General features: G+C 39.7%; 2 protein-coding genes across 8 annotated transcripts in view; one reads left to right on the plus strand and one right to left on the minus strand.

Moving 5' to 3' along the window:
- The window catches only part of epb41l4a (erythrocyte membrane protein band 4.1 like 4A), a 128,342-nt gene extending 109,701 nt beyond the window's left edge, over window positions 1-18,641 (minus strand). For 2 of the 4 annotated variants that reach the window (XR_011992453.1, XM_072714884.1), the window contains exons 1-2: window positions 17,683-18,640; window positions 4,230-4,334 (exon numbers count right to left, since the gene is read on the minus strand). Coding sequence is in view for 3 of the 4 variants with exons in the window: in XM_072714884.1 (XP_072570985.1) it covers window positions 4,230-4,334; window positions 17,683-17,781 (204 nt within the window). In the remaining variant the exon portion in view is untranslated. Of the gene's footprint in view, window positions 1-4,229; window positions 4,335-17,682 lie in introns of all 4 variants that reach the window. The other 2 variants (XM_023796924.2, XM_023796916.2) reach the window with 2 other exon arrangements.
- Window positions 18,642-20,611: 1,970 nt separating this feature from the next.
- apc (APC regulator of WNT signaling pathway) overlaps window positions 20,612-26,572 on the plus strand; it is a 45,948-nt gene continuing 39,987 nt past the window's right edge. Inside the window, exon 1 of one of the 4 annotated variants that reach the window (XM_023796095.2) lies at window positions 20,612-20,828. Coding sequence is in view for 2 of the 4 variants with exons in the window: in XM_072714887.1 (XP_072570988.1) it covers window positions 20,723-20,728 (6 nt within the window). In the remaining 2 variants the exon portion in view is untranslated. Of the gene's footprint in view, window positions 20,829-26,070; window positions 26,566-26,572 lie in introns of those variants that run through there. The other 3 variants (XM_072714887.1, XM_023796078.2, XM_023796104.2) reach the window with 3 other exon arrangements.

Genomic DNA, 26,572 nt, shown 5'->3' on the forward strand with positions numbered 1-26,572 from the left:
TTGCAATTCTGACTTGTTACCTTTTTACTGGTTCTTATTTCTAGCACATAATCAAATAAACATTTGATTCCTAATGTCGTGTCCAGTGTTCTTTGTTTTTTTCCATCCATCTTTTATTAAGTATATATATATATACAGTCATTGACAAAAGTCTTGTCACATAAGGACATAGTAACTTAAAAAGGCATATAACTTCATTTCTAATCAATCAATTGTTACATTGAATGGATCAATTTAATGCCAAGGGCTTTCACATTAATAACTGGGTACAAAATGAAACAGTCAAAAAGTGTCCTGATGTTCACAGCTTGTTAAAGTCCATAACACCTGTTTTTGCAAGGACAAAAGTCTTGTCATGTCTTTTAATTAGTCAACCAATCACAAATTAGAGGTTCACCTGTGACAAATATTGTAATGAACATAATCCCAGGTGTGTATAAAAAGAACCCCAGCACACCAGACCTTCACTTGAAGTGCAACCTAACTTCTGACAACTTCAGACCAAGTCTGCTGCTGAGGTGGCAGACATCGTTAATGTATCCAAACGTCAAGTGGAGAGGATTAAAAAAAGATATGAAGAAACTGGTGATGTTCATGACAAGCCCAGGTCAGGCAGACCCCGTAAGACAACTCTTTGAGAGGACCGTTTGTTGCTTCGAAAGTCCAGGGCCAACCCTTTTTCAACTGCAGCAGAGCTACATCAGAACTGGTCACCAGAAACCGCTGTGTCTACAAGAACAGTTTCTCGAATTCTCGCACGCAGTGGTCTCCATGGCCAAATTAGTGCTCAGAAACCAGCATTAACAAGAACACAACAAAAAAGCATGTTGAATTTGCCAAGGCCCACAGCTTGCAGCAAGGATGGACAGAGGCAAAGTGGCAGAAGGTTGATTTTTCTGACGAATCATCCATTGAACTACATACCAAATGCCGCAAATACTGCAGGAGACCTGTTGGAACCCGCATGAACTCAAAATTCACCCAGAAAACAGTGAAGTTTGGTGGAGGAAAAATCATGGTTTGGGGTTACATCCATGGGGGTGTTCGAGAGATCTGCAGAGTGGATGGCAACATCAACAGCCTGAAGTATCAAGATATTCTTGCTGCCCATTACATTCCAAACCATAAGAAAGGGCAAATTCTGCAGAAGGATGGCGCTCCTTCTCATACTTCAGCCTCCACATTCAAGTTCCTGAAACTGAAGAGGATCAAGGTGCTCCAGGATTGGCCAGCCCAGTCACCAGACATGAACATTATTGAGCATGTCTGGGGTAAGATGAAGGAGGAGGCTTGGAAGACGAAACCAAAGAATCTAGACGAACCCTGGGAGTCCTGCAAAACTGCTTTCTTTGCCATTCCTGATGACTTCATCAACAAGTTATTTCAGTCATTGCCAAGACGTATGGATGTGGTCCTCCAAGCTCATGGGAGTCATACACATTATTAATTTTTTTTTCCAAGGCACCATGACTTTATGTTCTGATGTTATTGTAGCATGTTTGTGTATTCTAAATGAAATATATGTATAATTTCTACATTATTTTTGCATATGACAAGACTTTTGTCCAGGCAAAAGTTGACCTTTCTGTCCTAATTACATGACAAAACTCAATGAATGATGCAAAACTTTATTTTGGTATAATAAGCATAATATAGAGGGCTTTGCCTTTTCTTATAAGCCATTTCTGATTCCAATTGATTAACTACAGGTCAAGTTATTATTTGTTGTTCCTACAACTTGGTTAAGCGACAAGACTTTTGTCAGGCACTGTACTGTATATATATACACTCACCTAAAGGATTATTAGGAACACCATACTAATACGGTGTTTGACCCCCTTTCGCCTTCAGAACTGTCTTAATTCTACGTGGCATTGATTCAACAAGGTGCTGAAAGCATTCTTTAGAAATGTTGGCCCATATTGATAGGATAGCATCTTGCAGTTGATGGAGATTTGTGGGATGCACATCCAGGGCACAAGGCTCCCGTTCCACCACATCCCAAAGATGCTCTATTGGGTTGAGATCTGGTGACTGTGGGGGCCATTTTAGTACAGTGAACTCATTGTCATGTTCAAGAAACCAATTTGAAATGATTCGAGCTTTGTGACATGGTGCATTATCCTGCTGGAAGTAGCCATCAGAGGATGGGTACATGGTGGTCATAAAGGGATGGACATGGTCAGAAACAATGCTCAGGTAGGCCGTGGCATTTAAACGATGCCCAATTGGCACTAAGGGGCCTAAAGTGTGCCAAGAAAACATCCCCCACACCATTACACCACCACCACCAGCCTGCACAGTGGTAACAAGGCATGATGGATCCATGTTCTCATTCTGTTTACGCCAAATTCTGACTCTACCATTTGAATGTCTCAACAGAAATCGAGACTCATCGGACCAGGCAACATTTTTCCAGTCTTCAACTGTCCAATTTTGGTGAGCTCGTGCAAATTGTAGCCTCTTTTTCCTATTTGTAGTGGAGATGAGTGGTACCCGGTGGGGTCTTCTGCTGTTGTAGCCCATCCGCCTCAAGGTTGTGCGTGTTGTGGCTTCACAAATGCTTTGCTGCATACCTCGGTTGTAACGAGTGGTTATTTCAGTCAAAGTTGCTCTTCTATCAGCTTGAATCAGTCAGCCCATTCTCCTCTGACCTCTAGCATCAACAAGGCATTTTCGCCCACAGGACTGCTGCATACTGGATGTTTTTCCCTTTGCACACCATTCTTTGTAAACCCTAGAAATGGTTGTGCGTGAAAATCCCAGTAACTGAGCAGATTGTGAAATACTCAGACCGGCACGTCTGGCACCAACAACCATGCCACGCTCAAAATTGCTTAAATCACCTTTATTTCCCATTCTGACATTCAGTTTGGAGTTCAGGAGATTGTCTTGACCAGGACCCTAAATGCATTGAAGCAACTGCCATGTGATTGGTTGATTAGATAATTACATTAATGAGAAATTGAACAGGTGTTCCTAATAATCCTTTAGGTGAGTGTGTGTGTGTGTATATGTATATGTATATATATATATATATATATATATATATATTTTACACGTATGTATGTAACTGGTTATATAGAATAAGGGGACATGCGCACTGTGTGCGCACGTTAGCGAGTTATAATGGTTGGACAATAATTTTTTTCTTGAAATAACAGTGGAAAAAATAAAGTACAGTAGCAGGGTCTGAACATCAGTGCTCTCGCTAGGCTACCACGGCCACGATGCTAATAATTACAAGAATAACATGCGAGCATTTAGTTTGATTAACTTGATCTGGTATTTAAAATCTAACGTTTTAAGTAAACCAACAACAGCCAGCCAAACAACATAAATAAGCACATGTTAACATGATTAAGAATATTTCATAACGTTCATAACTGGCAAGACAGTAACTCGAAAACGTACAATTTTTACACTTTATTAGCACTAACTTAGCAGATAGGAAACAATTCCACGGTTGCACTTCCTGTTGTGGCAGAGCGTGTACCTGACGTCAGTGGCTGAGCGTGCAGATGACTGAGAGTGCACGTTTTGAGCGGCTGCAGCCAGACCCTTTTGCTGCTGTTTGATATTATATGGCACCTTTATTTACCACAGTACAACAATAAATACATGCTAAATATGTTTTTAACTTTTAAAAGAACAAAATCACATTTCGGATCATTTCACTTGAATTAACCTCCCATAGAGGATATTGTTCATTAGCATGCAAAGACATTAGCAGAGACCTTTGCAGGCAAGTTATAATAATTAATTCAAGTGAATATTTTTGTCACATTGCAGTAAAATGCGATTATTATTCATACAGGAGTGTCTTTGTGTTTCTTTGTGTGCTTCTGACATGGCCTGTGACTTTGTAGACCTTGGAGACATCCCTTACAGCTCTTGGGGTGATAACGTCCTTCAGAGAGACATTTGGCTTCCACAGCCCTGCACTCTGCTTAACCTCTCTCCAGCCTCGGGGCAAACACAATCTCCTTCCATCTCGGGAGTGCCACACCTTTTGAAGAACATCTGACATCTGAACAATACTGGAGCTCATGAGAAGCTTGCCAGAGCCTCACAAAAATCTCAGTCTTATCTTGTTCTTTGACTGTGATAAATTATGATCACATAAATGTTTAAGTGCTCACATGTGGAATAACAAGAACGAAACTTTAAACATTAAAGACGTCCTGTGGCCAGGTGCCTGGCTGCACTTCCAGTAACCTCTTACTTACCGTCTGGTGGCTCAGGTTGCAGTATCTCAGGCCGAAATACTCTGTCTCCAACAGGTTAATGTGGCTGAAGACGTGCTCCAGGACGACCAGTCCCTTGGTCGACTTCTGCAAGAAATAATATAGACATTTTGTCTGCTCACTGGGGGAAAACACATTATCTTTCCTAAATAGGAAATGACATATATGTTTTGGCACCCAGTCCAGGGTGTTACCCAGCCTTGTGCCCTGACTGCCGGGAATCGGCTTACACCAATATCTTGGAGGGGATAAATGGATGGAAGACGGATGGATAGATATGGATGGATAGAAAGGACAGAAATCATTACATAGTTGTTTTCACCTACTATACAAATTTTGTGAAACAAAATCTTTTTAATTCAGCGAACAAACTCACTTATAAGAACATAAGAAATTTACAAACGAGAGAAGGCCATGTGGCCCATCAAGCTCGTTTGGGAAGAACTTAAGATTTTAACAACTCTGAGCTATTATCTAGCTCTGATTTAAAGGAACCCATGGTTTCAGCTTGCATTACACTAACAGGAAGACTATTCCATACTCTAACTACACGCTGTGTGAAGAAGTGCTTTCTCAAATTCATTTTAAAATGTTCTCCCGCTAATTGCCACAAGTTCAAGTATTTAAACAAATATTGAAATAGCCATTTGGCTGAACAGCATCCAGACCAATTAGAATCTTATATACCTGGATCATGTCCCCCCTTAGTCTCCTTTGCTCGAAGCTAAACAGATTCAGCTCAGCTAACCTCGCATCATAAAACATTCCTCTAAGACCAGGAATCATTCTTGTAGCCCTAGGTTGCACCCTTTCCAAGGCAGCAATGTCCTTTTTAAGGTATGGTGACCAAACCTGCACACAATATTCTAGGTGGGGTCTTACCAAGGAATTATATAATCGTAGCATCACCTCCCTTGACTTAAACTCCACACACCTAGAGATGTAACCCAACATCCTATTGGCCTTTTTTATTGCTTCCCTACATTGGCGAGAGTGGGACATGGAAACATCAACATACACACCGAGGTCTTTCTCATAATCAGCTTCCTTTATTTCAGTGGAACCCATAAAATATCTGTACTTTATATTTCTGCTCCCTGCATGGATTACTTTACATTTATCTATGTTCAGTTGTACAAGCTGTTGTACTTTTAATTTTATTAATACAAAACATATAAGTCAGGCAAATAACATTACAAACATACGGCTGTCAAGGAGTCGAATAGGCATCTAGAATGAGCTCCCAAGAGAATGCCCAGGTATGAGTGTAAGCAGTACTGAGGCAGGAGCTAGACATTTACCAAACATAGTAAGATCTTTCTAAGCAACTATTCACATCAGCTGAAAGTGAGACTTTAAGAGTGTTCTGGAAGCACTGTTCAGTGTTTTGCACACTTAATGGTTAAAGATGGGTGCCTTAGCATCATCTGTGACACTATAGGACCTGTCAGTGGAGAGCCGCCCCAATGATGCAATAGAAACCTGAACCTGGAAGGAGATGGACCCGAGGCTGTGGGAGGCCCCGGCAGAAGTGCTGAGCTCCCTCGCTGCTTATTATGTCAGTAAATCAGCACCGCAGCACCGAGCCCCAAGCATAAAATCCATGGACTGGCAGTGGGGGCGGCACCCCAACCTGCCCCCCCCCACTGATAAGAGGTTTCCAGCAGTTCGGAGGTGATGCCACAAACCTAGGAATCCCAAATGCTATAATCAATCAGCCTGGTCACAGTGTCCCCTGAGCAAGCTAAACTAGAAACTGGTATTTACTTTCATTTCCATCATTTTATGTAATTCCATTATACAAAGTTCTTTTGGTGGCTGGCATGAAAATCCTATGAAAATCCGACCTGCCACTGGCATACAGAGATGAATGTTGTGTCTAGGCCGGTCGCGATAAATGATAAATCAATTAATTGCACACTAATTAAAATGAGGTCGATAATTTTACCGTCCACGATAATTTTCATTTGCATGCTTGTTTGTTTTCCTCGTGTCTCTCTCTACCAAATGGGAATATCAGTTCTTTTTAGCAAACCGGCTCATTTGGCTCATCTCACCAAAAAGAGTCGGTGTTCTGTCGAGTTGAGCTACTTTGTCGAGTTAGGCTACCGTAGTGCTAATCGATATCCCTAACCCTAACTCTTACCCTAACCCTAACCCCCAAAAAACCCCTAAAACCCTTACCTTAACCATAACCCTAACCCCTAAAACCTAACCCTAATCCTAAAACGGTGCACATGCGCAGAAAGGCTCGATAGCACGTCTCAATAGGTAGCTGAACTCGTCAGAACACCGGCTCATTCGGCTCCTAAACGGCTCTTTTTTTAAAAAAAAAACTGCCCCTCTCTTCGTTTAACCTGATGCTGATTAGCGTGACCTGATTTGAGCTTGTTAAAAATAAGACACCATCTCGTGGGCGGGCTTTTTCGGAAGACAACGTATTCCGGCCACTGTCGTCCTTAATGTTTAGGCAGCTCAAAAACCCGGACAATTCTATAACATTAATAAAACGGCTCTTGAACAGGAGCCGGCTCCCATCGTTCACTAAAAAAAGAGTCGGCTCAAAGAGCCGTCTCGTTCGGAAACGACACATCACTAGTAATGAGGTGTGAACTCTCGTGTTAGTGGGCTCTTTGCACGTCAGCTTCCACGTACATGGAAATGCGGCTCTCTCATTTCCCGTCTGTGAAAAATGGCATTGGTTTATACATGCCGTTTACAGGACTTGCCCAAACTTATAATCAATGACGTACATCACTTGTGTAAATCCTTCTCCAAAGTACCAACGAGTAAATTAGAGAAGGGCTTTAAGATGGTTGCCTTGTCTTACATCCACGGATACAAAGGGGAGTCTTATTCGTATACTTTGTGGCTGGCGTTAGCTATAGCTTACGCTAATAGACGTTACTTCCGGACAGTGATAGTGTATGCATGTGGCAATGAACATCCCCAATCATTCTAGCGGAGAGTGTTTAACTTAGTATGTTCTATATGTGTTTAAGTACACATTGCGTTAATCTGTGTTTGCTATACTTAGTGTCAAACAGAAACACGGGAACAGGAGAGGTTGCTGCTTCAGATCCATGAAGAAGCACGACAGACATCATAGTGTAAAAGTATGGCAGCACTGGTAATTTGTCAGAGTTCTAATTAAAGCTGCTCAATATTCAGATTTGTGTTATATAGACTCATCAAAGCTTATGATAAACCGCCATAAAACGAGCCAAGGAGATACTGCAGCGAACGCTTTCAGTCAATGTTGTGAAAATACGCCGTATAAATAAAATTGAATATTTAGGTAGGCTACAGTGTTATACTGTATTATATAGCATATTTTAATTATACACAGTTCAGTTATTTAATTTGTACAGTACTGTAATTTGAAAAGCGTTTGAAACGGTTGTACTATATTTTGCAATCAAAATTAGTGATGCTGTCCGTTTTCTTACCTGTTATTCATGTAAGAAATATACACGTGTCAGTTAGACTGAGACATGAAGAAAAAATCGGTTATGATGATCATCCGATTATAATTATCAATTTCGCCCAGGCAGATGTGTTCACTATAAGCGGTAAAGTAAAATGTGGCAATAAAGTATATGAAATGTGAGTATAAATATGTTGGATTTGCCGAATTTCCCAGAGGTGTGCGTGGAAACTTAAAACTCGATTGTATTTTGAGGACGTGGTGCACTTAGGAAATTGTTATTGTTTTTTTAGCTTCTGAAACACAAGTTTATCCTTTCTTGTGCTCATAGTTACTCACATCTTAATTAAACCGTCTTTATTCTTGACTTTAATTAGTTTATCAACAGTAATGATACAGTAGCGTTTAATTGGTCCAACTAATAAGTAGAGGAGTTATGAAAGGCTTCAGGACAGTATATCGTGAATCAGGGGGCTCGATGAAATTACGTAAAATAAGAGTGTTTAGGTAATAACAGCTGTTTTCAGTGAATCACTGTAAAGTATCTCAAAGTAGAGGACAGCTATTATTGTATGTATGGTATACAGGGAAAGCCATTCATTACTTGCTCATTATATATCGAGTGACAGCCTTATACACCTACAATGAGCACTAGGACGTTAAAAATCAGTTTATTAATGTTGTTATTATCATAAACATCATTATTAGGTGCAGTGAAGTTGATGTTGACTTCTGGAGAAAAACTACAGCTCTAAGCCATGTTTTCAGAAGGAACACAAGGCCTAAGGAAGACATTCAACCATGTCTATGGTAACTGTAGTTAAAACATGCAGCAAACAATTAAGCAGATGCATGTGTGATTTACTAAGGTTGACATGTGGGTATTACAATTACCTTTAATGTCTGTTAAATAATGGTTTCATTATAGATCTTTTGGGGGGTGCATTTTGGCCAAATGCCACAGGCATTTTGCCACGCCCTCCCAACTAGCAGGGTAATGAACCAAGATCATTATAGATGACTTTGTGTGTGAGTATGGCACGGCCACAATCTGTATTCTCAGATAAGATTAGATCCAAAATCCTGAGATTTTAAAAGAAAGGGACAAATATTAGAATAAGGCAGGCAGTCATGTGTGTCTGCTCTACAAATATCTTCAAATGTTAAGGCAATTGCCAAACCGGAATGGAATTCCACTGTTCCCAAAAGACACCACAAAGAACACGAAGCCTGAATATAATAACAAATTAATTTGGCTTAATCCTTGGCTGTAAGAAGAAGTGAGGCAGAGAGGCAGCCCACAGTCTGAGCTTTTACAATAAGGTCCCTTTCCAAGCAAACTTTGATGTCATGATCCTTTCTGAAAATCACGCCAAAGGGATGATTAGAGCACAAGTGAATTCACAGAATAACTCGCATTCCTTTGTTTGGGGCCCATTTGACCTTTTTCTATGAATTCAGATTGGTGGAGTTTTACTACTGACTGAATAATGGTTATAATTGCAGGCTAACAGTAACATGACCTAATGCAAGTCTTCACAGAGTGACCCCAGTACCCTTGTAGACAACAATCAAACAAGATACAATCCTTACTTCTCACTTTGCATGTGTGTATTCTGATGCGTACACTGGTCTCTCACTCTCCTGTTTTACTCCCTAACCTCATTGTATGAGATATATGTTACGTTTACCTTCCATGGAGATCTTTGCACATTGGAACTCCAAAGGCAAACATTATCTTTCTATCCATCTTTTCAGCATGGCTTTGTTCATTTGCTCCATGTAAAACATTGTATAAACACTGCTCTTGTTTCCGTTGACCAAAACTCAAGTATCAAAGGGATAAGCTGTCTCAAAACAAGAGAAACAATACCCTCACTGGTGAGAAGCACTGCTTCTAGGCTGCTTTTCTGCATTATGGCAGCAACACGTGAGTGGTTTTCTTGCCTCATGCAAAATCCCACACAGTCATAGGCAGAGTTGGGTACTTCAGGTCCAGAGAGTAAAAGTCCAGACCAAGATTTTGTTTCAACCAACTAGTTGAGCAAAAAGAGTCACAGTCACAGAATACTCAACTAGTTGGTTGAAACAAAATCCCGGTTTGGGCTTTTACCTCTGGACCTGAATTACTCAACTCTGGCCATAGGCCAGGCTAAGTGGAGTCTTTGTGTGCGTGACATAGTGCTCAGTGATTTCCTGTTGTGTTATGCATAGCCCAGGCCATGGACAATGTTCTGACCCTGCTCCGAGGTGATTTTATTCCTCTTCAGTTTTGAACATGAAGATTTCAAAAAGTGTGAACTCGCCGTGCCACTCGGGGGGCATGCCGGGGCCCTTCCTGCCTGACCAAGGACCCCACCTCTCCGGAGAAATCCGTAACCTGAATGCAGACATTCTTCACCATGACATTCCTGCCATGGCTTTTGTTCCAGTTCTCACCAGAGTATATGAGCTCGTGTTCGTATTTGGCTTTGTGCAAACTTACATCGTGAGGTCGTGTACATGCGATCTTTTCTCCGGGCTTACACTCCCTTTACCAAATAATATCCATGCAAAAAACTATGAATTAGCAGCTACTGACCAATTAAACTACACAATTATATTACAGGTATTTGGCAGAAGATGAATGCAAATGCTAGGAGTCCCATGGAAAAATATGACTCACATTGTGTAGTTGTTGTCATATATGTTATACTGGAGTCAAAAAGACAATTTATCAGCATAATTGTGTTGATCTTTGCAGACATTGTACCAACATTCCCCATGCAAGATTTATGTGTTTTTTTTCTATTTGGAATCATTGAGTTTTATTTGTTGACATTATTAGTTATGCATTGTATTAATTCCTATGGAAGACTTTTATGCAGGAGACGAAAAAAGAAATTATAGTTTGAAGATCTTCATGTGGGGAAAGTATTATTGTAACTGAAGACCTATCAGAGGTATCAGTTAGCCAGTGAAAGTGGAGGCGGTGTGCGGTTCAGTGGGTCAGGAGGCCATGCCTGTCATCGGAAGATTCAAATCCAATGGGTAAATGCTATTTCAATTGTATGACGCTTTAGATAAAAGTGTCTGCTAAAAATGTAAAATAAAACAGGATGCTGTCACTAGGAAAGATGCTCATTCAGATGTGACAAGAGTGTGTGAAGCATTGATGAGATGCACACACATCTCCTGCTGGCTGTCATTGGCCTGTCTACCTCCTGCTGACCGCCATTGGTCCAGCTGCCTCACGTGCCATTAACATTTAAAAAAAAAGCAACCTGATCTTCCCCCACAGCCTTTTGTCGCGAGGGCAGAAGCCTCGAAGATTAATGACACGGTGGCCAACATGGCTGCTCACTCAACCCTAGCGACATCAGCTGTCAGGACAATGGGGGGGGGGGGGCACTCCTGTTGGCGGCAGGAGGTCAGAGTGGTGGCTGAACGCGACAGACACAGAGGACTGTTTGTTTCCGACCTGGTGGTGGACACAGAGGCAGTGTGTGCCTGGCATATTCACCCCCCAACCTCCAGTAAAACAATATCAGGGATTTTCATGCTATAACAAGGAACTTGCAGATATATACATGTTCTGCTGTGTAAAACAATAGTGCTGCAATTATTTTTTTTAAAGAAGCAATTCAGAATGACAGCAAGCTAATCCAGTCTGGTCAGACGTGACGATGCTGCAGATGTCATCTACAGTCCCTCATATCAAATTACAGCATTATAACGATTTCATGATCTTTTTCAAATCCTCTTAGTGTGAAAGACGAAGAAATATAAAAGCTAGGCCTGCCATTTCTCCCACAAAACAAACTCTTGTTCATTTGCCCATTATTGGTTTTGCATGTAATTGAAAGCTTTTTATATGAACTGCAAAGGAACTCCTTGTTTGAATGAGCAATTATCTTGTAAAAAAGTATTTTGACTAGTTTTATATAGAATCAATTTACAGCCTTATCCAACCCAAATAAACACCTTCACCAGACCCAATGGCAGGTCAGTAGATGAGTGATGTCATGTACACTGTAAAAAATGTCCGTGAAATTAACTGAGAAATTCTGTAAAATAGCGACATAAAAAAACTGTAAAAGGAAAAACAATAGACCAGCGTATATTTGACATTAAGATTTTGTAAAATACTTAACAAAAAACAACTGTTAATTTTTCAGTAAAAATATGTTTTGTTTTTTTTTTAAATTTGGTACAGTTAACAAATTACTGTAGTTTAAACGCAAACAAACTGTAATATAAAAACCAGTACAATACAGTTAAAATTACACTATAACGGTGTGAAAATAATATATTTTTTAATCAGGTCAACTTTGTTTATACTGAAACCGTGTTACATTTTACAAATTAATATTCTGTGCTTTACAGATGAGAAACAGTAAAACTTTAAATGATATATCAACACTTGCTTTTTGCTACGTGCATTACGAACCAACAAGAAATAGTCCACACAACTCAGGATTTCTGGTTTGTCAGACAGCTTTTGACGGTACATTTGGGGCTACCGTCAGAACTTCACCTCATGGCAACACCTCTGGTCCGTTGATAAGAAGGTATTTTTCCACTGAGGTGATAAAAAATACTCCAGCACCGGCGGGGCTCATGTCCCAGCATGCCCCGCGCGCATCTGTAAATAGCCCTTGTATTGTTGCTGTTATTGCTAATGGTTATATTTCCTTATTTTCGCGTGTGTTTACCTGTGTCTTATGTGTACCCTGTCCGATCCTCGTGTGTAATTAGCGTCCGTAAATCTCCCACCGTGTATGCGTCTTACAGTTGAGCGTCTGACAACCTCGTGTTTCCTATATATAAGCGGTTCGGTGCTCTTTGGGTGCCTGATGTAGTTCTTTTCTGGATTACCAATAAAGAGCGTGTTACCGCGGCAAGAAAGTATTGCCAGCTGTGATTATCGGAGTAATTCTGTAAATAAATTCGTTAAGAATGTAAACAGCTTTATAACTTTTACATTAATTTGTAGATTCAACATCTTCTTTCTGTTAATTTAGCGGGGCCATGCTGCTGTTGTACCAGTTATTTCAGTATAATTTACATCTAATCGTTGTTTATTCTACATGGAAACCAAGTAAACTTTACATGTAGTTGGTGGTTGTTTTACATTGAAATCCAGTACAATTTATAGATGTTTCTGTAAAGTTGTTTACACGTGTACAGTATTTTTTACAGAATAATTCTGGCAACCACAGCTGCCAGCTTTTTTCCGTAAAAACAACGGGATTTTTTTTACATTGTAGCAATTAAACAGTCACACTCTGAGGTCACACTTTACATAACAACATGTGTCCTCTACTGCTTATTATTACTTCACTAATGAATTATGACTTTTATCTCATCAGTGTCAATTCCTGAACAGAATTCATCTGTATTTCTATTTCAGCAGCAACATAAAATGCAGAATGATTAATGACCAGGTTTGCAGAACTGCTGTTTTTTTCCATAAATGTTGTTTTCTTGTTTACCTGAGGCATGACATTTCTTTAACATACATACAAACACACATGCTCACATGCATACATACAGATACATACATGCATGCAAGCAAATGCACACATACATGTAAACTCATACATACATAAAGCATAAGCCATCCTTTGTCAATGTCCATGTTTTGATTAGTTCTGAATATCTGAACTGGCAAAATGAAAAGGGATTTTCGCAGTGTTTTTCAGTTTCTTGTAATCCATCTTTGATGACTCATTAAGATGACAGAGATTGCATGTCTACAGCGACACACCTGCAGAGGCACGTCTACAAGGGCAAATCTACAGAGGCACGTCTGCAGGGCATGTCTGCATAGGCACATTTATATAGGCACATATACCGAACCACGTATACTGAGGCACATCTACACTAACATATCTAGAGACACATCTACAGACGCATGTCTACAAAGGCAAGTCTACAGAGGCATAGCTGCTGAGGCACATCTACAGAGGCACGTCTACTGAGGCACATCAACAGACGCGTGCCCAATTCACACAGGGCTCCTTTCTTATGGATACTTTTTTTCTTTGAGAGATCTTTTACTCCATGCTTGGGGGTGGTGTAGTGATGCACTGGTCAGCACTGGTGCCTCATCCATCTGGGACTAGCGTTCAAGTGTTTGCCATGGCTCCATGTGTGTGTAGTTTGCATGTTCTCCCATCATGGGTTTTTCTCTGAGTACTCCAGATTCCCCCCACAGTCTGAAGGCATGTGGAGGTTAATTGGAGTTGCCAAATTGCCTGTAAGTGTGCATGAGTGCGTGTGCATGGTGTGTGACTGTGTCCTACAATAAGTTGGCGCCCCATCCTGGGTTGTCCCCTGCATTGTGCCAATAGGCTCTGGAACCCCTGTGACCCAGAATAGGATAAGCAGTTACAGAAAATGGATGGATATTCTTTGCTTATAAACTATTTCACAACAAAACATGGAGTAACCCTCTGGCAGAGGCCGTGTCACTTAAAATACTATATTCTTAGATGTTGACACATACCCTATATGGACAAAAGTATTGGGACACCTGGCCATTACACCTACAACAACTTTTATGACATCCCATTCTAAATCCATAGGCATCAATATAGATTTGGTCCCCCCTGTGCAGATATAACAGTTGTCACTCTTCTGGGAAGGATTTCCACAAGATTTTGTCTATGGGAATTCATCCAGAAGGGCATTTGTGAGGTCGGGCACTGATGTTGGATGTGAAGGCCTGGCTTGCAATCTCCATTCTAGTTCATCCCAAGGGTATTTGATGGGGTTGAGGTCAGGGATCTGTGCAGGCCAGTCAAGTTCTTTCTCACCAAACTCACCCAACCATGTCTTTATGGACCCTGCTTTGGGCTCTGAGGCACAGTCATGCTGGAACAGAGAAGGGCCTTCCCCAAACTGTTCCCACAAAGTTGAAAGCATAGAATTTGTCCAAAATTATGAAGCTTTAAGAATTACCTTCACTGGAACTAAGGGGCCTAGCTCAAGCCCTGAAAAACAACCCCATACCATTATCTCTCCTCCACCAAACTTTACTTTTGGCACTTACTTGGAATATCTAGTAGGGAAGAAATTTCACAAACTGACTTGCAAAGGTGGCATCCTATGACAGTACCAAGCTTGAATTCACTGAGCTCTTCAGAACAACCCATTCTTTCACAAATGTTTGTAAACCTCACTGCATGGCTAAGTGTTTGATTTTATACAGCTCTGGCAACGGGTCTGAATGAAACACCTGAATTCAATGATTATGAGGTGTGTCCCAATACTTTTGTATGAACAGTATAAATCTAACATTTAATTTAAAAAATACTTTGTCACAAATTACTTTTGCCATTTACGGAAAATACTATTTTAAAATATGGATTTATGGATTTGGGATACTTTTATATACATTTTTACAAGTTACTTGTAGTCATTTAAAAATATAATTATTCAAAGTAAAGTGTGTTATATACAAAGGCTTAATAGCACAAACAATCTGACAGCAGTGATGCTTTTCTTACAGAAAAAAAGAAAAATTATGAAACCTGTTTATAGAAAGAATACAGATTTCAGCATTGTCTGCATTAACATGTGAAGTCATTCTCCCCTCTGGTCCTTCTTTCAAGACATTGTGTGTGAAACTCTACTATATTAAGTAGATACAAGCATAAGGAATAGCTTCACCTGTTACCAGGTGAGTTTAGCCTAATGCTAGTTCTTGCCTGACCTTGACAGATCCTTGGTTTACACAGCCATACAGCTTTCTCCATAATTGTCAGGGGCATTTCATGTCACCAAATCATGTTAAATCATGTTACTTAACTCTTGGGTAATAAAAATAAGCCTGATAAAATCTTCAGGAGAAAAAAATTGATTGTGGGACCCTTTATAGATCATTTTACTTTATGCACTATTCTGTTTGGCTGGACACATATATACTGTATGCACTGATACTTATATATTTCAGGTTTCCAATGAGGAAGACAATGAATAGTTTGTATACCATCCCTAAGCAACAAATCAAATCTAGCAACACCTGTTCACTCAAAAAGTATGAAGATCTCCAGAAAACTCTATGGTCTTTTGACAGCTTTTTTTGAAAGTCACCCTTGCCTCAGCCCAAGTAACTGTATAACGCTGTTTGATATTCTGATGGGGGATGAAGTACCTCACAGTGATGCTTACCACACAGTAATACTTTATATTAACAGGTCCTGCTAGAATTAGTTATGACACTGCTATAATAGCACCATTTGGACAGCAGAATCAATGACTGGAATGCTCAGATAAAAACACATTATAATAAGTATTCTTTTGTCTTTAAAACTGAGGTATGGCTATCTGTTTGTATTAAGCTTATGGCATCATAAGCAACTCAACTGATAAAAGATAATAATGTGTGAATAATGAAAAGGTAAATAAGACCAAACAAAGTTGAGGCCTGATATTGCTTAGAAGTGCCCAGTCTTTTTGGAGGAAAACCTCTACACAAACAGGAACCTGCTTGCACACAGAAGAGTACACTGATGTCTGACTCCTTCCCTGTTGGCTTTATCTAAATGCACATGGAATTTATTGTATTTACGTGTGTGTATGCTTAGCTGGGGAAGTAGTACTCCTCATGGCTACCGCGGTAAGGCACATTCTGAGACACACGTTACAGGTTACATGTCTGTGCTCATAGCCACCTGCTTGATATGTTAATGAGAATTAACTAAGAACTAAAAACTTACTGTATAGTGACATGAACATACAATGCTGTCCAAGGTGCCCCCTGCTCCGTTGACCTGTGCCTCCTGGGAGAGGCTCTATACTCATAGCAGCTCTGTATTGGATAAATGGTACATGGATGGATGGATGGATGGATGGATGATCATGCAATAAGACAGAAGGTCTCCCAAACCTCACAAGTGTCTGGCTTCATGACACAATAATAGATAGATAGATAGATAGATAAAATATTGCTCACTGTGGTTATTTTATGTGTTTTAGTTCACATCTGTCAGCAGCCCTTCATATGTCACAAAATCAAACATGAAAAACATAGTTTCATAAGCACCTTAAGCAACATTTCATTTGAATTCTGTGCACCAAAGTCAAGCCCTGCTGCACTGTGCCCTATTCACCCACCGAATGTATCCTCTAGACGAACAATAGGGAGTGGTGGTACTACAAAGTGTCCAATTTCAAACTTCAGAATTGCTGGAAGGGGCTGGAACAACCAGGAACAAGAGCGATGAAAAGATTTGTCATCAAACATTAACATAACTGCAGCAATGTGATATTTATAGGAGAATTCTCTGATTAATGTGGTTAAATTAATAACCAGTCAAAAGATTGATGTACAATTTTCACTTTTAACAAAAAATGTCTTCTGAGCCAAATATCCTAGGGTGTGTTTCCCAAAACCTGCTCTTATCAACTTACAAGATTGGACCTATTCAGTTGCATCGTTTCAACTATATTCCAACTACTCTGCTTTTGGGAGACACACCTCTGAAAAGTAAAGAAAAAGCCATAAATTCCAGAAGTGTTATAAATATGAATTCAAGATATTCTATGTTTCAGAACTTAAGTATTCTGTCAGGGTAGCCTGATTTAAAATGCATAAAAAATGCATAACTATATGTTTTTTTCACATTCACTAGACTATTACATTATTGATTTAAAATTGCTATAATTAAAAGTTCTTAGCAATTCTTATTGCTTAATGGCCTTTACTATTCCAGAATTGTGATTATCTCCTAATTTTAAACTCAAACAATATCCGATTTAAAAGATGAATAGAATGTTTAACGTCTCGCATAAAAAGGGAATATGTGTTGGCAGGCTTTTCCTTTATTAAAACATATCTAGGTTAAAAAATACCTCAGTATGAACTAAAAAGCTATGGGTCATTAACAAATCTCCGATTAGTCAAAACAATTTACATTCGGAATTCACGACACGGACAAAAAAATAATATGCCTAATACGTTTTTGTCATCATTTTTAAGTATAAGGCGACAGGTGCCTAAGAATGAAAAAAAATGCTCACCTTTATTCCTTGTTGCTGAGTAGTTAACGTCAGTTTAGTTTCATCCAAAAGTAAAACCTCACAGTAAAATTCCTCTTGAGTAGCACAGAAACAACTCATTTCGAAACAAAGTGGATTCGGGCTGTTTTAATGCACTGAGGGGGCACCTGCAAACCCCTCTCCCGAAGTAAATAAAGAAAAAAATTAAAAATTAAAAAATGCTGCTTCCTAGTCGTAGACTCATAGTTATTCACAGCTATATGTTAGCTCTTTAAATCTAGCGGGTATTTTAAAGATATTTTGTAGCCTACTGTGTTCATGAAACGGCGGACAGTGAAAAACTATATTCTGTTCGTATAACTTTACAAAACACGCACGAATCTAAATACTACATTTAAATGCATTTCAATATCATTAAAATGTTTCCTACGCTGATAGGTTACCACACGGCCAAATAACTACATCCGTATTTCTTTATTCCCACCTTACAGAAATTAACAGAAATTCTTTGTCTTAACTTCAGTGGAACATCCAGTAATTCCCACAGCAATTATGATATTTTTCACAACGCAGCACCAGAATATCGCCTCCCCTGCTTTTATTGACTGCCAGATTAATGTTAAACATGGGTTTCCGTTTTTCTCCGTTAAGATGATGTCGAAATTTCTCAGAAAGTCCTTATTCTTTATCTCATCCGCTCAGGCGTTCCCTGCCTTAATACACCTCGATGTCGGGTAATGCTTTCCGATCGCTACATTTCGCACGGAGCGAAACACGCTTCTTTAAAAAATATCATCCAAGCGTTGTATTTTTGCGAGTATGAAAAACGCTCGTCTGGGTCACAGATCCGCAGAATAATGGTCATGGAGGATCCCTCGTCTGTATTTCGGGTATGCGTGTTGCTAAGAAGCAGTGCCCGTCTCCCCGGACTGTATTTCCTCGCACCGTGACCCCGCCTTCGGGGACTCGGGCACCTCGGACTTGAGTGGGATAGATCGCGCTGCCACCTGTCGGGGACTACGGACCACAGGGAGAGTATATGCTAGCTGTTTGTTTTCCGCCTCATTAATTCACGAATATACAGGTTGAGTGAATATACGATGCACGTTTGACAATAACATAGTGCAAGCAGTGTGCCATTACTAAAGTCGACTCGTTTAACTTATAGGCCTACGGGTGAGAAATAAATTGGACAGATAGATGGCCGATTTATTTGAGCAATTTGAAAAGTTCAACTGAAAGACAGGGAAATGTACTACGCAACAAAATAAAGATTTCGATAAAAAAATATATACTCAGTAGTGCGATTAAAACATGACCTAAACACAGAAGGAAATTGCAACAGAGTAGCCTACACCAGTAATTAATTGTAGTCACCTATTTTTAAAAAATAAACCTCTTTCCATCCTCTCAATATCAACATACCTCGTTTTTCCATTACTTCAGTATCAATATATATCCCAAGCATTTTTTTCCCACGTAACCAAGGTGATTTATGGGGCTGATACTCTACTCCTTGTCTGGGCATATTACTCCCCCTATCGGCCATTTCATGTCAGCAGCTCACTGAATGTATATTATGCAATATTTTTATATATAAATATTCAAATTTTCACTTCTAAATATCAAATTAATTTAACTGATCATTCAGCCAATCCTCGTGTCATTTATATTTAACTTAAAAAATCTATAGCCTACTGCCAGTATTTTTCTATTATTTAGCAAACAGTTCCAACATGACTACAGTCAAGACAATACACAACAGTACAAAGGTTAGCAGCAGATAAGTTGTGACTAACAAAAACAAATGAAGCTAAATGAAAATCTCTAAATATTTTATCGATTGTCTTTGCAGACACAATAGAAATTAATTCCCAAAATCTATATCCAATGCAATAGGTTTGGCTCCAGTTTTTAACCAGTGTTTTTGCAGAAATGCAGTGGTTGTATTACACTGTATAAATGGAGTTTAGGGCTTAAGTCACATTCATCTAAATTAAAAAAGTGTATTCTGAAATGCCATTTGTTAAGATATTTATAAAGCACTTTGGATTTCGATATCATGTTATTTTCTTGTGGACAGAAAGTTTTTTGAAGCATAACTGAAGTGTTTAAGTTTTTAAGTACTAAAGAGATGACAAAGAGTTTTCCTGGAAAACAAAGTAGGCATATTTGGTTGATGTTTTCAGTTCTGTAAGTTCATTTCCTATTTACAAACTAGACATATGGAAACTGGAGGTACTGTAAAACTGGGTAGAATCACATCACTCGAGGAAGGTGGAAGGTGGAAACAGCAAACACCAGCATATTCTCGAGTCATTCAGATATGTTATGCTACATTTATAGCTTAATGCTTGAATCTGCAATGTGCCTTTGTATATAAATTATCCATATATAGGATACTTGTACCAAACTATTTATAGAAACTCCTAGGACTCTCCAGTTCTGCTAAATCAGGTGGAAAGTTGTGACCTTTCTCATTGTGGCATTTCGCATATTATGTTTGAGCCAGTTATAGAGCTGGCTCATTGGCTATCTCTGTGGCCTGGTACACAAATTATGCCTGTGCTCTGTGTGCGTTAAGTTTGTATGATCTTCCTATGTCATGTGGGTTTCCTCTTGTATTGTCACCCAGTTAATATAACTGCTCTCTTCGTAGTGTCCATAGTGCGTTAGGGCATCCCCTTCAGGATGCAACCCTCAGCATAAGTGACTGGAAGCTAGTTGGATAACAGTGATCCAGTTTTTGGCCTGGTACTATTGAACACGAGTAGAACAAACGTCCCTCCTGGGTGTTGGATTTGCTCTGCAAAAAATAAAGCGGTCAATACCTGTTATACTGGATCAGCTTAATTATCTATCCCAGAATTACCAGTATTTTGATTGTTAGGAGGTCCTCTGATTCCAGATCAGCCGTAAGTCACCATAGGGCATTCCTACATTTCCAGCGCATGCGCATTGGCTGGCAGTTCACACAATATGGCGGGCCTGAGGATGGCGGCCGCCGCTTAGGAACACCGGAGGGAGACAAAGAAAGAAAAGTTTTCACTTGTCTCTATCCATGACTGTAAGTGGCGGAGGGGAGAGTTGTCCCCTCGAAATCAGTCTGATGTGGATTTTTAATTTGGCGATATCTTCGAGAGCACACATGTTGAGAGGCGAATAAGGTAAATACTGATTTTGTGTGAAACAGCCCGAAGTGCCGTTTAACGGCGTTAGCTAGCTGTATTGAATAGTTACTGCCTGTCGGCTAACAACATTTAGACAAACTTTTTAAAACAAAAATATCGTCGGAAGCCACGTCGACGGGTTTACCTGGCGACTGGATAACGGCACATTGTGTTTAACGCTGGTTCTCTAATCCAGCTAAACCACCTTAATACTAATATCTGCATGACAACCTGTTAGCTTATTACAGATATTCAGTATTTAAATTCTCGGCAAATATAGCCTTCTGCTGAATCGTGTACATCCACCGCGCCGGTTGTAAACTCTGTGAACTGTCCCTACAGCACGTTAATCGATAGTTAGCTTACCGGGCGCTGTGCCCTGGTGTTATTGTAAAATGTAAGGCTGCTTACAGTAACCTTTGATTGTAACGTTACGAAATCACCGTCCTCTGTTGTGTCTGTTTGTTTTTTGGTTTCTGCTGAAGTAAAAAGCGGACAGTTTGAGGACAGGCTGCGTATGCCGCAGCCAGGCTGCAGCGATAGAAGTAGTGTTTGTTTCACAGAAATGTCGGCTCTCCCTGGTCTGTCCCTGTCTCCCCCTATTACCTATCTCCCTAAAATCCCAAGCTTCCATCGTTGAAAAGCCTTTGCTGGGCGGCGAATCAATGGTAATGTGAGGGCCAGCTGTAGGTGATAAGATGGGCATTTTGTTTCAACCTCGAAGTTTTAGACGTTCTACTGCAGTGATCGATCTTATCCACCAATGTTAGTGATTGATGGGGGTGAGCGGATTTTCATGGTTTGCATTCCAACACGGGTTTTCCTGATGTGATTGTTTTTGGTTGGTAGAGGCAGATGTTTGGGTAATTGTGGTGGTTCTTGTTTACCCAGAAGTTGTATAACTTAATGGCTTTTTTCTAAGGACCTTTTTTTTGGAGCACCATAAATGAGATGTGTGTTACATACACATGAAAGACACAGTGGAAAAACATAATAATATAGAACAAAACTGGCAACGATAACCAACTAAACTATAATGTGTCATAAGATGGGATTTGAAACAATCCTTGACAGACTGGCTTGAATCCCTGCTTGAGTCAGATTCGCCACCCTGCTTCTCTCTTATCAGCCTTTTTCCCTATAGCTTTGGTTTAATGATGTTGTATATTAGACATTTCTGGTGACTGCGGCATCTGTGCCCAACTCAACATTTTTTCATTATGTGACATTTTCCAGTTACATTTACGTGAATTGCTGTTAAAGAAGTAATCCCAGCAAACACACCTATATTAGCCCAATTAAGGTGTATGTAGACCTATGTGTGTGTTTTGTATAGATTTTGGGAACTGGGTTTTGAGTTCGGGGGCTGGTGTTCCACTGCAAATTATGGGCCAGACACTTGCTTACATCTCAGGCAGGCTTTTATTAAAATGGCTCAGGAAAATGGTTGTAGAGCAGCCCACAAACTGTAATCTTAGTTTCTCATTCCGTGCTTAGAGTCTTGCGTAGAAATTTAGTATGCATTTGAAGAGCAGTACCTGTCTTGGGATTTGCACTGGCAGCCTTCAGGGTTGCAAATGTGTCCTCCCAGCCATGTATTAAAGCAGTAAAACTGCATTGGCCTAAATCCATTGGGGGAAGCGGTCAGCTTTCGACCAACCTGCATAATCTTTTTAATTGTATAAATTAAACTTGATATTTTTCTTTGTGTTGTGTAGAAAGAATGACATTTTACTTATTTGTTGTCAGTGGTTTTACAGCTTACTTAATTCGACCCACACTGCATATTTATGTGCAGTTTTAGTCAGACTCATTATAAAGCTGATTGCTACAAAGTGGTGACACTTTGGAATATGGGCATTTGGTATAGACATTGATATCAGAAAAGTACCGATTTGCTGTAATATATAATGAAATATATAATGAAAATGATATTTATAGGAAAATGGTATATAGTAAAATTCAGGCATCTTGTTCTCCAAGTTTGGTATGATGTAAAAAATTTTGGGTGGGGGTTGCTATTTTCCGAACATTAGTAGCAGCAATAGACTGTTTGCATTCAGGCATAAGTGTTTTAGCTGAAATCGAGCATGGTAAAGTAAATATATTTCCTGTTATATTTTAGATTAATTTCAATTGCACGGAGCATTTTTATATCCTTGAATCCCTAAGTTTACTATTGTTGTCCTCTGCTTAACATGTGTTGCAATTCCCGGTAAAAACCCAGAATATATAACAGAAAGATTCTTTTTTCTTTGAAGTTCAAGCATAGCTCCCCTTAGGCCAAAAGAATGTTGTAGGTGAAGAAAAGACTTATGTAAAAGTGTGTCCTCAAAATATGTCACAGGATTTAAGTGTCTCCCTCCTGTTGCCAGGAACTTCAGCCCTGGATAGGATCCACAGAACGTTTTCCCACATAAATTGGGAAATGTGTGAGGAGTGTTAGGAAAGGGATTAAATGAGGTTAGGCTTGAATGTCTGTCTCCAGTGTCTTTCAGAAACGTCCACATTTGCATGAAAACGGCACAAATTCAGGATTTCTTTTTTGTAATACTGGCGATGCATTCAGGAGATTAACTGCATTACTTGTACTATGATTTAACACTACAAGACGCTGGTCCACACAAAGACTGGCATTTGAAACTTCCAGATGGGAAGCAGGGAAGCCCTGCAAGTGGCCTGGGCTCCCTTTAGCAGTTTGGTTTAATTTCTTCGTAAACATTTCTTGCTGAAACTGGGGGTTTAATCACTTTGAGCGCTTTTCCACTGCACCAGGTACTGTACTTTTGGCATTTAAAAAAAGTACGGTACTTCAAGGTGTTGGTTTTCCACCGGCCTAAACTCTGGTACCGCCGCTGAATGATATCACAACCCCAGGTGAGGTATTTTGTATTGAAAATGTTTGAAAAATGGCTATACTATATTATGGGGTTGGATGATGTGCAATATTAATACCACCATTGCATGTTATGTACATACAATTCTCACATTGCAAGGACATTGCTCTGATAACTGAGCTGAGATCAGGCTTTTTAATATTTTTCTATTATCTGGACATTATAATGCAGGGGGTAAAAGTTTTGCTAAAATAGTTTTACTTTGTCATAGGAAACAAAACTTAGCAAGCATTGCAATTTTGTGATTGTTCTTTTTCAAGATTATATAGTATATGATTAAAAAATAAAGTTTACCACCACTGCATGTGCATGTGCTTTCACAATCAGACAATTATAAACATTTTCATCCTTGCTGTTTAACTTTTAATATTTATACTCCCTTTTTGCTTTATAAATATCCCAATATTTATTATAGCAAAATCACATCACAATATTTGAATTTTTTCCAATATTGCACAGCCCTACTATATTACAGCAAATAGTTGTTTCTTGTCGTGCCATCCAGATCTTCTGATTCTTCCAGCCTGATTGCTTGGGTCTCTTTATATGTCCATGCATACATTTATTATTGCTTTTATTATTATTGTTATTTTTCTGCTTCATCGTTTTCTGAGTTTGTAAGTTTTTCCAGACGGCTATTGTATTGTGTTTCAGAGGTGTAACCAATCGACAATGATCATATTTGCAAGTCCCACCCCAAAGTACCCCAGCTGGTTTGGTACTTTAGGTACTGGACCTTTCGGTACTGGTACTCGACTGGAAGTCAGTGGAAAAGGAAAAGTACCTGTACTTGTAAGAGTACCTGGAGCAGTGGAAAAGCACCCTTAAATTAACTAAAGGGTGAAATTTATTAAGGGAATAAAATATACAAGACTAGTTTAATTGGTTGGATTTTTCTCTTTTTTAAAAACCAAAGATAATGAATATTCTAGAAGCCTTTGTTTACAGCTGAAGCTCTGGAGAGTAAAGTTTGAGGGTATCCACAGGGCTGTGGAGTCAGAGTCGGAGTCGGCAAAAAGTTAACCGACTGCGACTCCTAAATTTAAATGGGAATTAAAAAAGTAAGTTGAAATGTCCCAATTCACAAAGTCATAATGACTTCTCTGCTGTAAGAATAAAGCCCAATGCATGCAGTGCATAATGTTACCACAAAACGAACATGTCAAGTAACCATGAAGCATGCTTTTCATTGACTGTTTGCGTCACTATATGGGATGTAATGCACAGGTAAGGTGCGGCACCGCTTTCCATTGTGTCGTGTTCCACTGTTACAGGGAACTGTGAACCTAGCCTAAAGCCCCCCATACATTTACAGATGCACTGCCGATTTTTCAGCCGTTCAACGAGTCATCACGCGTCAAACGCCTGAAAAATCACCTGGTGTGTTCTCAGCTCCGTCGGCTCCCCTTCGCTATGCGCTACCCTTGAAACCTTGTTTTCATTGTGTTTGTCTTTAATCTGGCATTATAGTAGAGTGTTGGCTTCCTAGCCAGTAGTTCTGTGGTGAAATGACATGCATGTTGCCTTCCTTTCCTTCGATGGATGTAGAAAATACATTAGCATAGTATATACATACAGAGGAGTCGGAGTCGGGGAGTCGGAGTCGGAAGATTTAGAAACTGAGGAGTCGGAGTCGGAGCATTTATCTACCGACTCCTCAGCCCTGGGTATCCATCATGTTTTCCTGGTTGTCTAGCATTGAGACCCCTGTCATGGCTACACTTTAATGTGATTGGCTGGCTGGCACTGGTTATTTGAGGTATGCGACTGCTAAAGGAGTCTTAAAATGTGATTTCCAGTTCCGAATACAGATGAATTTTAATTGTGGCTGGATGCCTCATTTCCTTTGGCAACCGCCGTCATTATGTGTAAGAGAATGTACTCTGTTGTGTGTACCTTTTAAAGGTTGATTAATTGTTGCTTATTCTGTTTTAGAAATACTGATTTATTTCTTTATTCTGTTGGCTTATGTATTCTGAGAATTATGACAGGAACTTTGTTGTATAATGTATGTGTTGTAAATGTTTAATTCTTTCTGGCCTTGAATAGTACTACTGTTTATAGATAGTTATACTGAGAATAACTGCTTGCATTTACTTATGTTTGTATATGGCTCAGTAGTTCCTCATTAGATAGGTTATTAAATGATTTTTTGTTTACAGTTTAGGTTAATTATGTCACTGAGTGCTGTGACGGCATTGGCTTGGTCCTCAGTTGCTGTTGGTCAGTCAAACCTACATCGGCCCTTGCTGGAAGCAGCCTTGTGGCCCTCTGCACATGCGTCAGCAGGCCGGCTATCCCCATGTGCGCATTTAAGACTGATCCCCGTTCACAGCGTTTCCTAATATTACCTTCCTCAGTATTCCTGCTCACAGATCAGTACCGACACTCTCCGTACTATGAAACTGGGTTATTTTTGACAGGAAGACACATAGAAAGAAATATCCTTAGCCCAAATTGGGCCTCAAGGAAACATTCAGAATTACTTGGCATGAATGGTTGGTGCTCAAAAAATTTTTTTTGGGAAACACAAAGGTATTTATTGACTCTTTCACCCTGTGGCGTGACCTTCAGGCTGTACTTGTCATCAACACACACCTACACACTCCTATACACACACACACACCCTTGCTTCTGAGATGTAATTGACTTTAGGAAGCAGCTGTGTAATCGCCTGGAAGCAGGCCAATCCGCATTGGCCACTGCACCATGTATCTAGATTACTCTGCTTTGCGATTGGTCTGGATGGTAACCATGTGACGAGTGGCTGGGTAGGGTCTTGCTCTGACACATTGAACGAGAGAAGGAATGGATGCTGACAGAAGCACTGAAATGGGGTAGGTG

Source organism: Paramormyrops kingsleyae, chromosome 7 (genome assembly GCF_048594095.1).
Source record: "Paramormyrops kingsleyae isolate MSU_618 chromosome 7, PKINGS_0.4, whole genome shotgun sequence".
Taxonomy (NCBI): domain Eukaryota; kingdom Metazoa; phylum Chordata; class Actinopteri; order Osteoglossiformes; family Mormyridae; genus Paramormyrops; species Paramormyrops kingsleyae.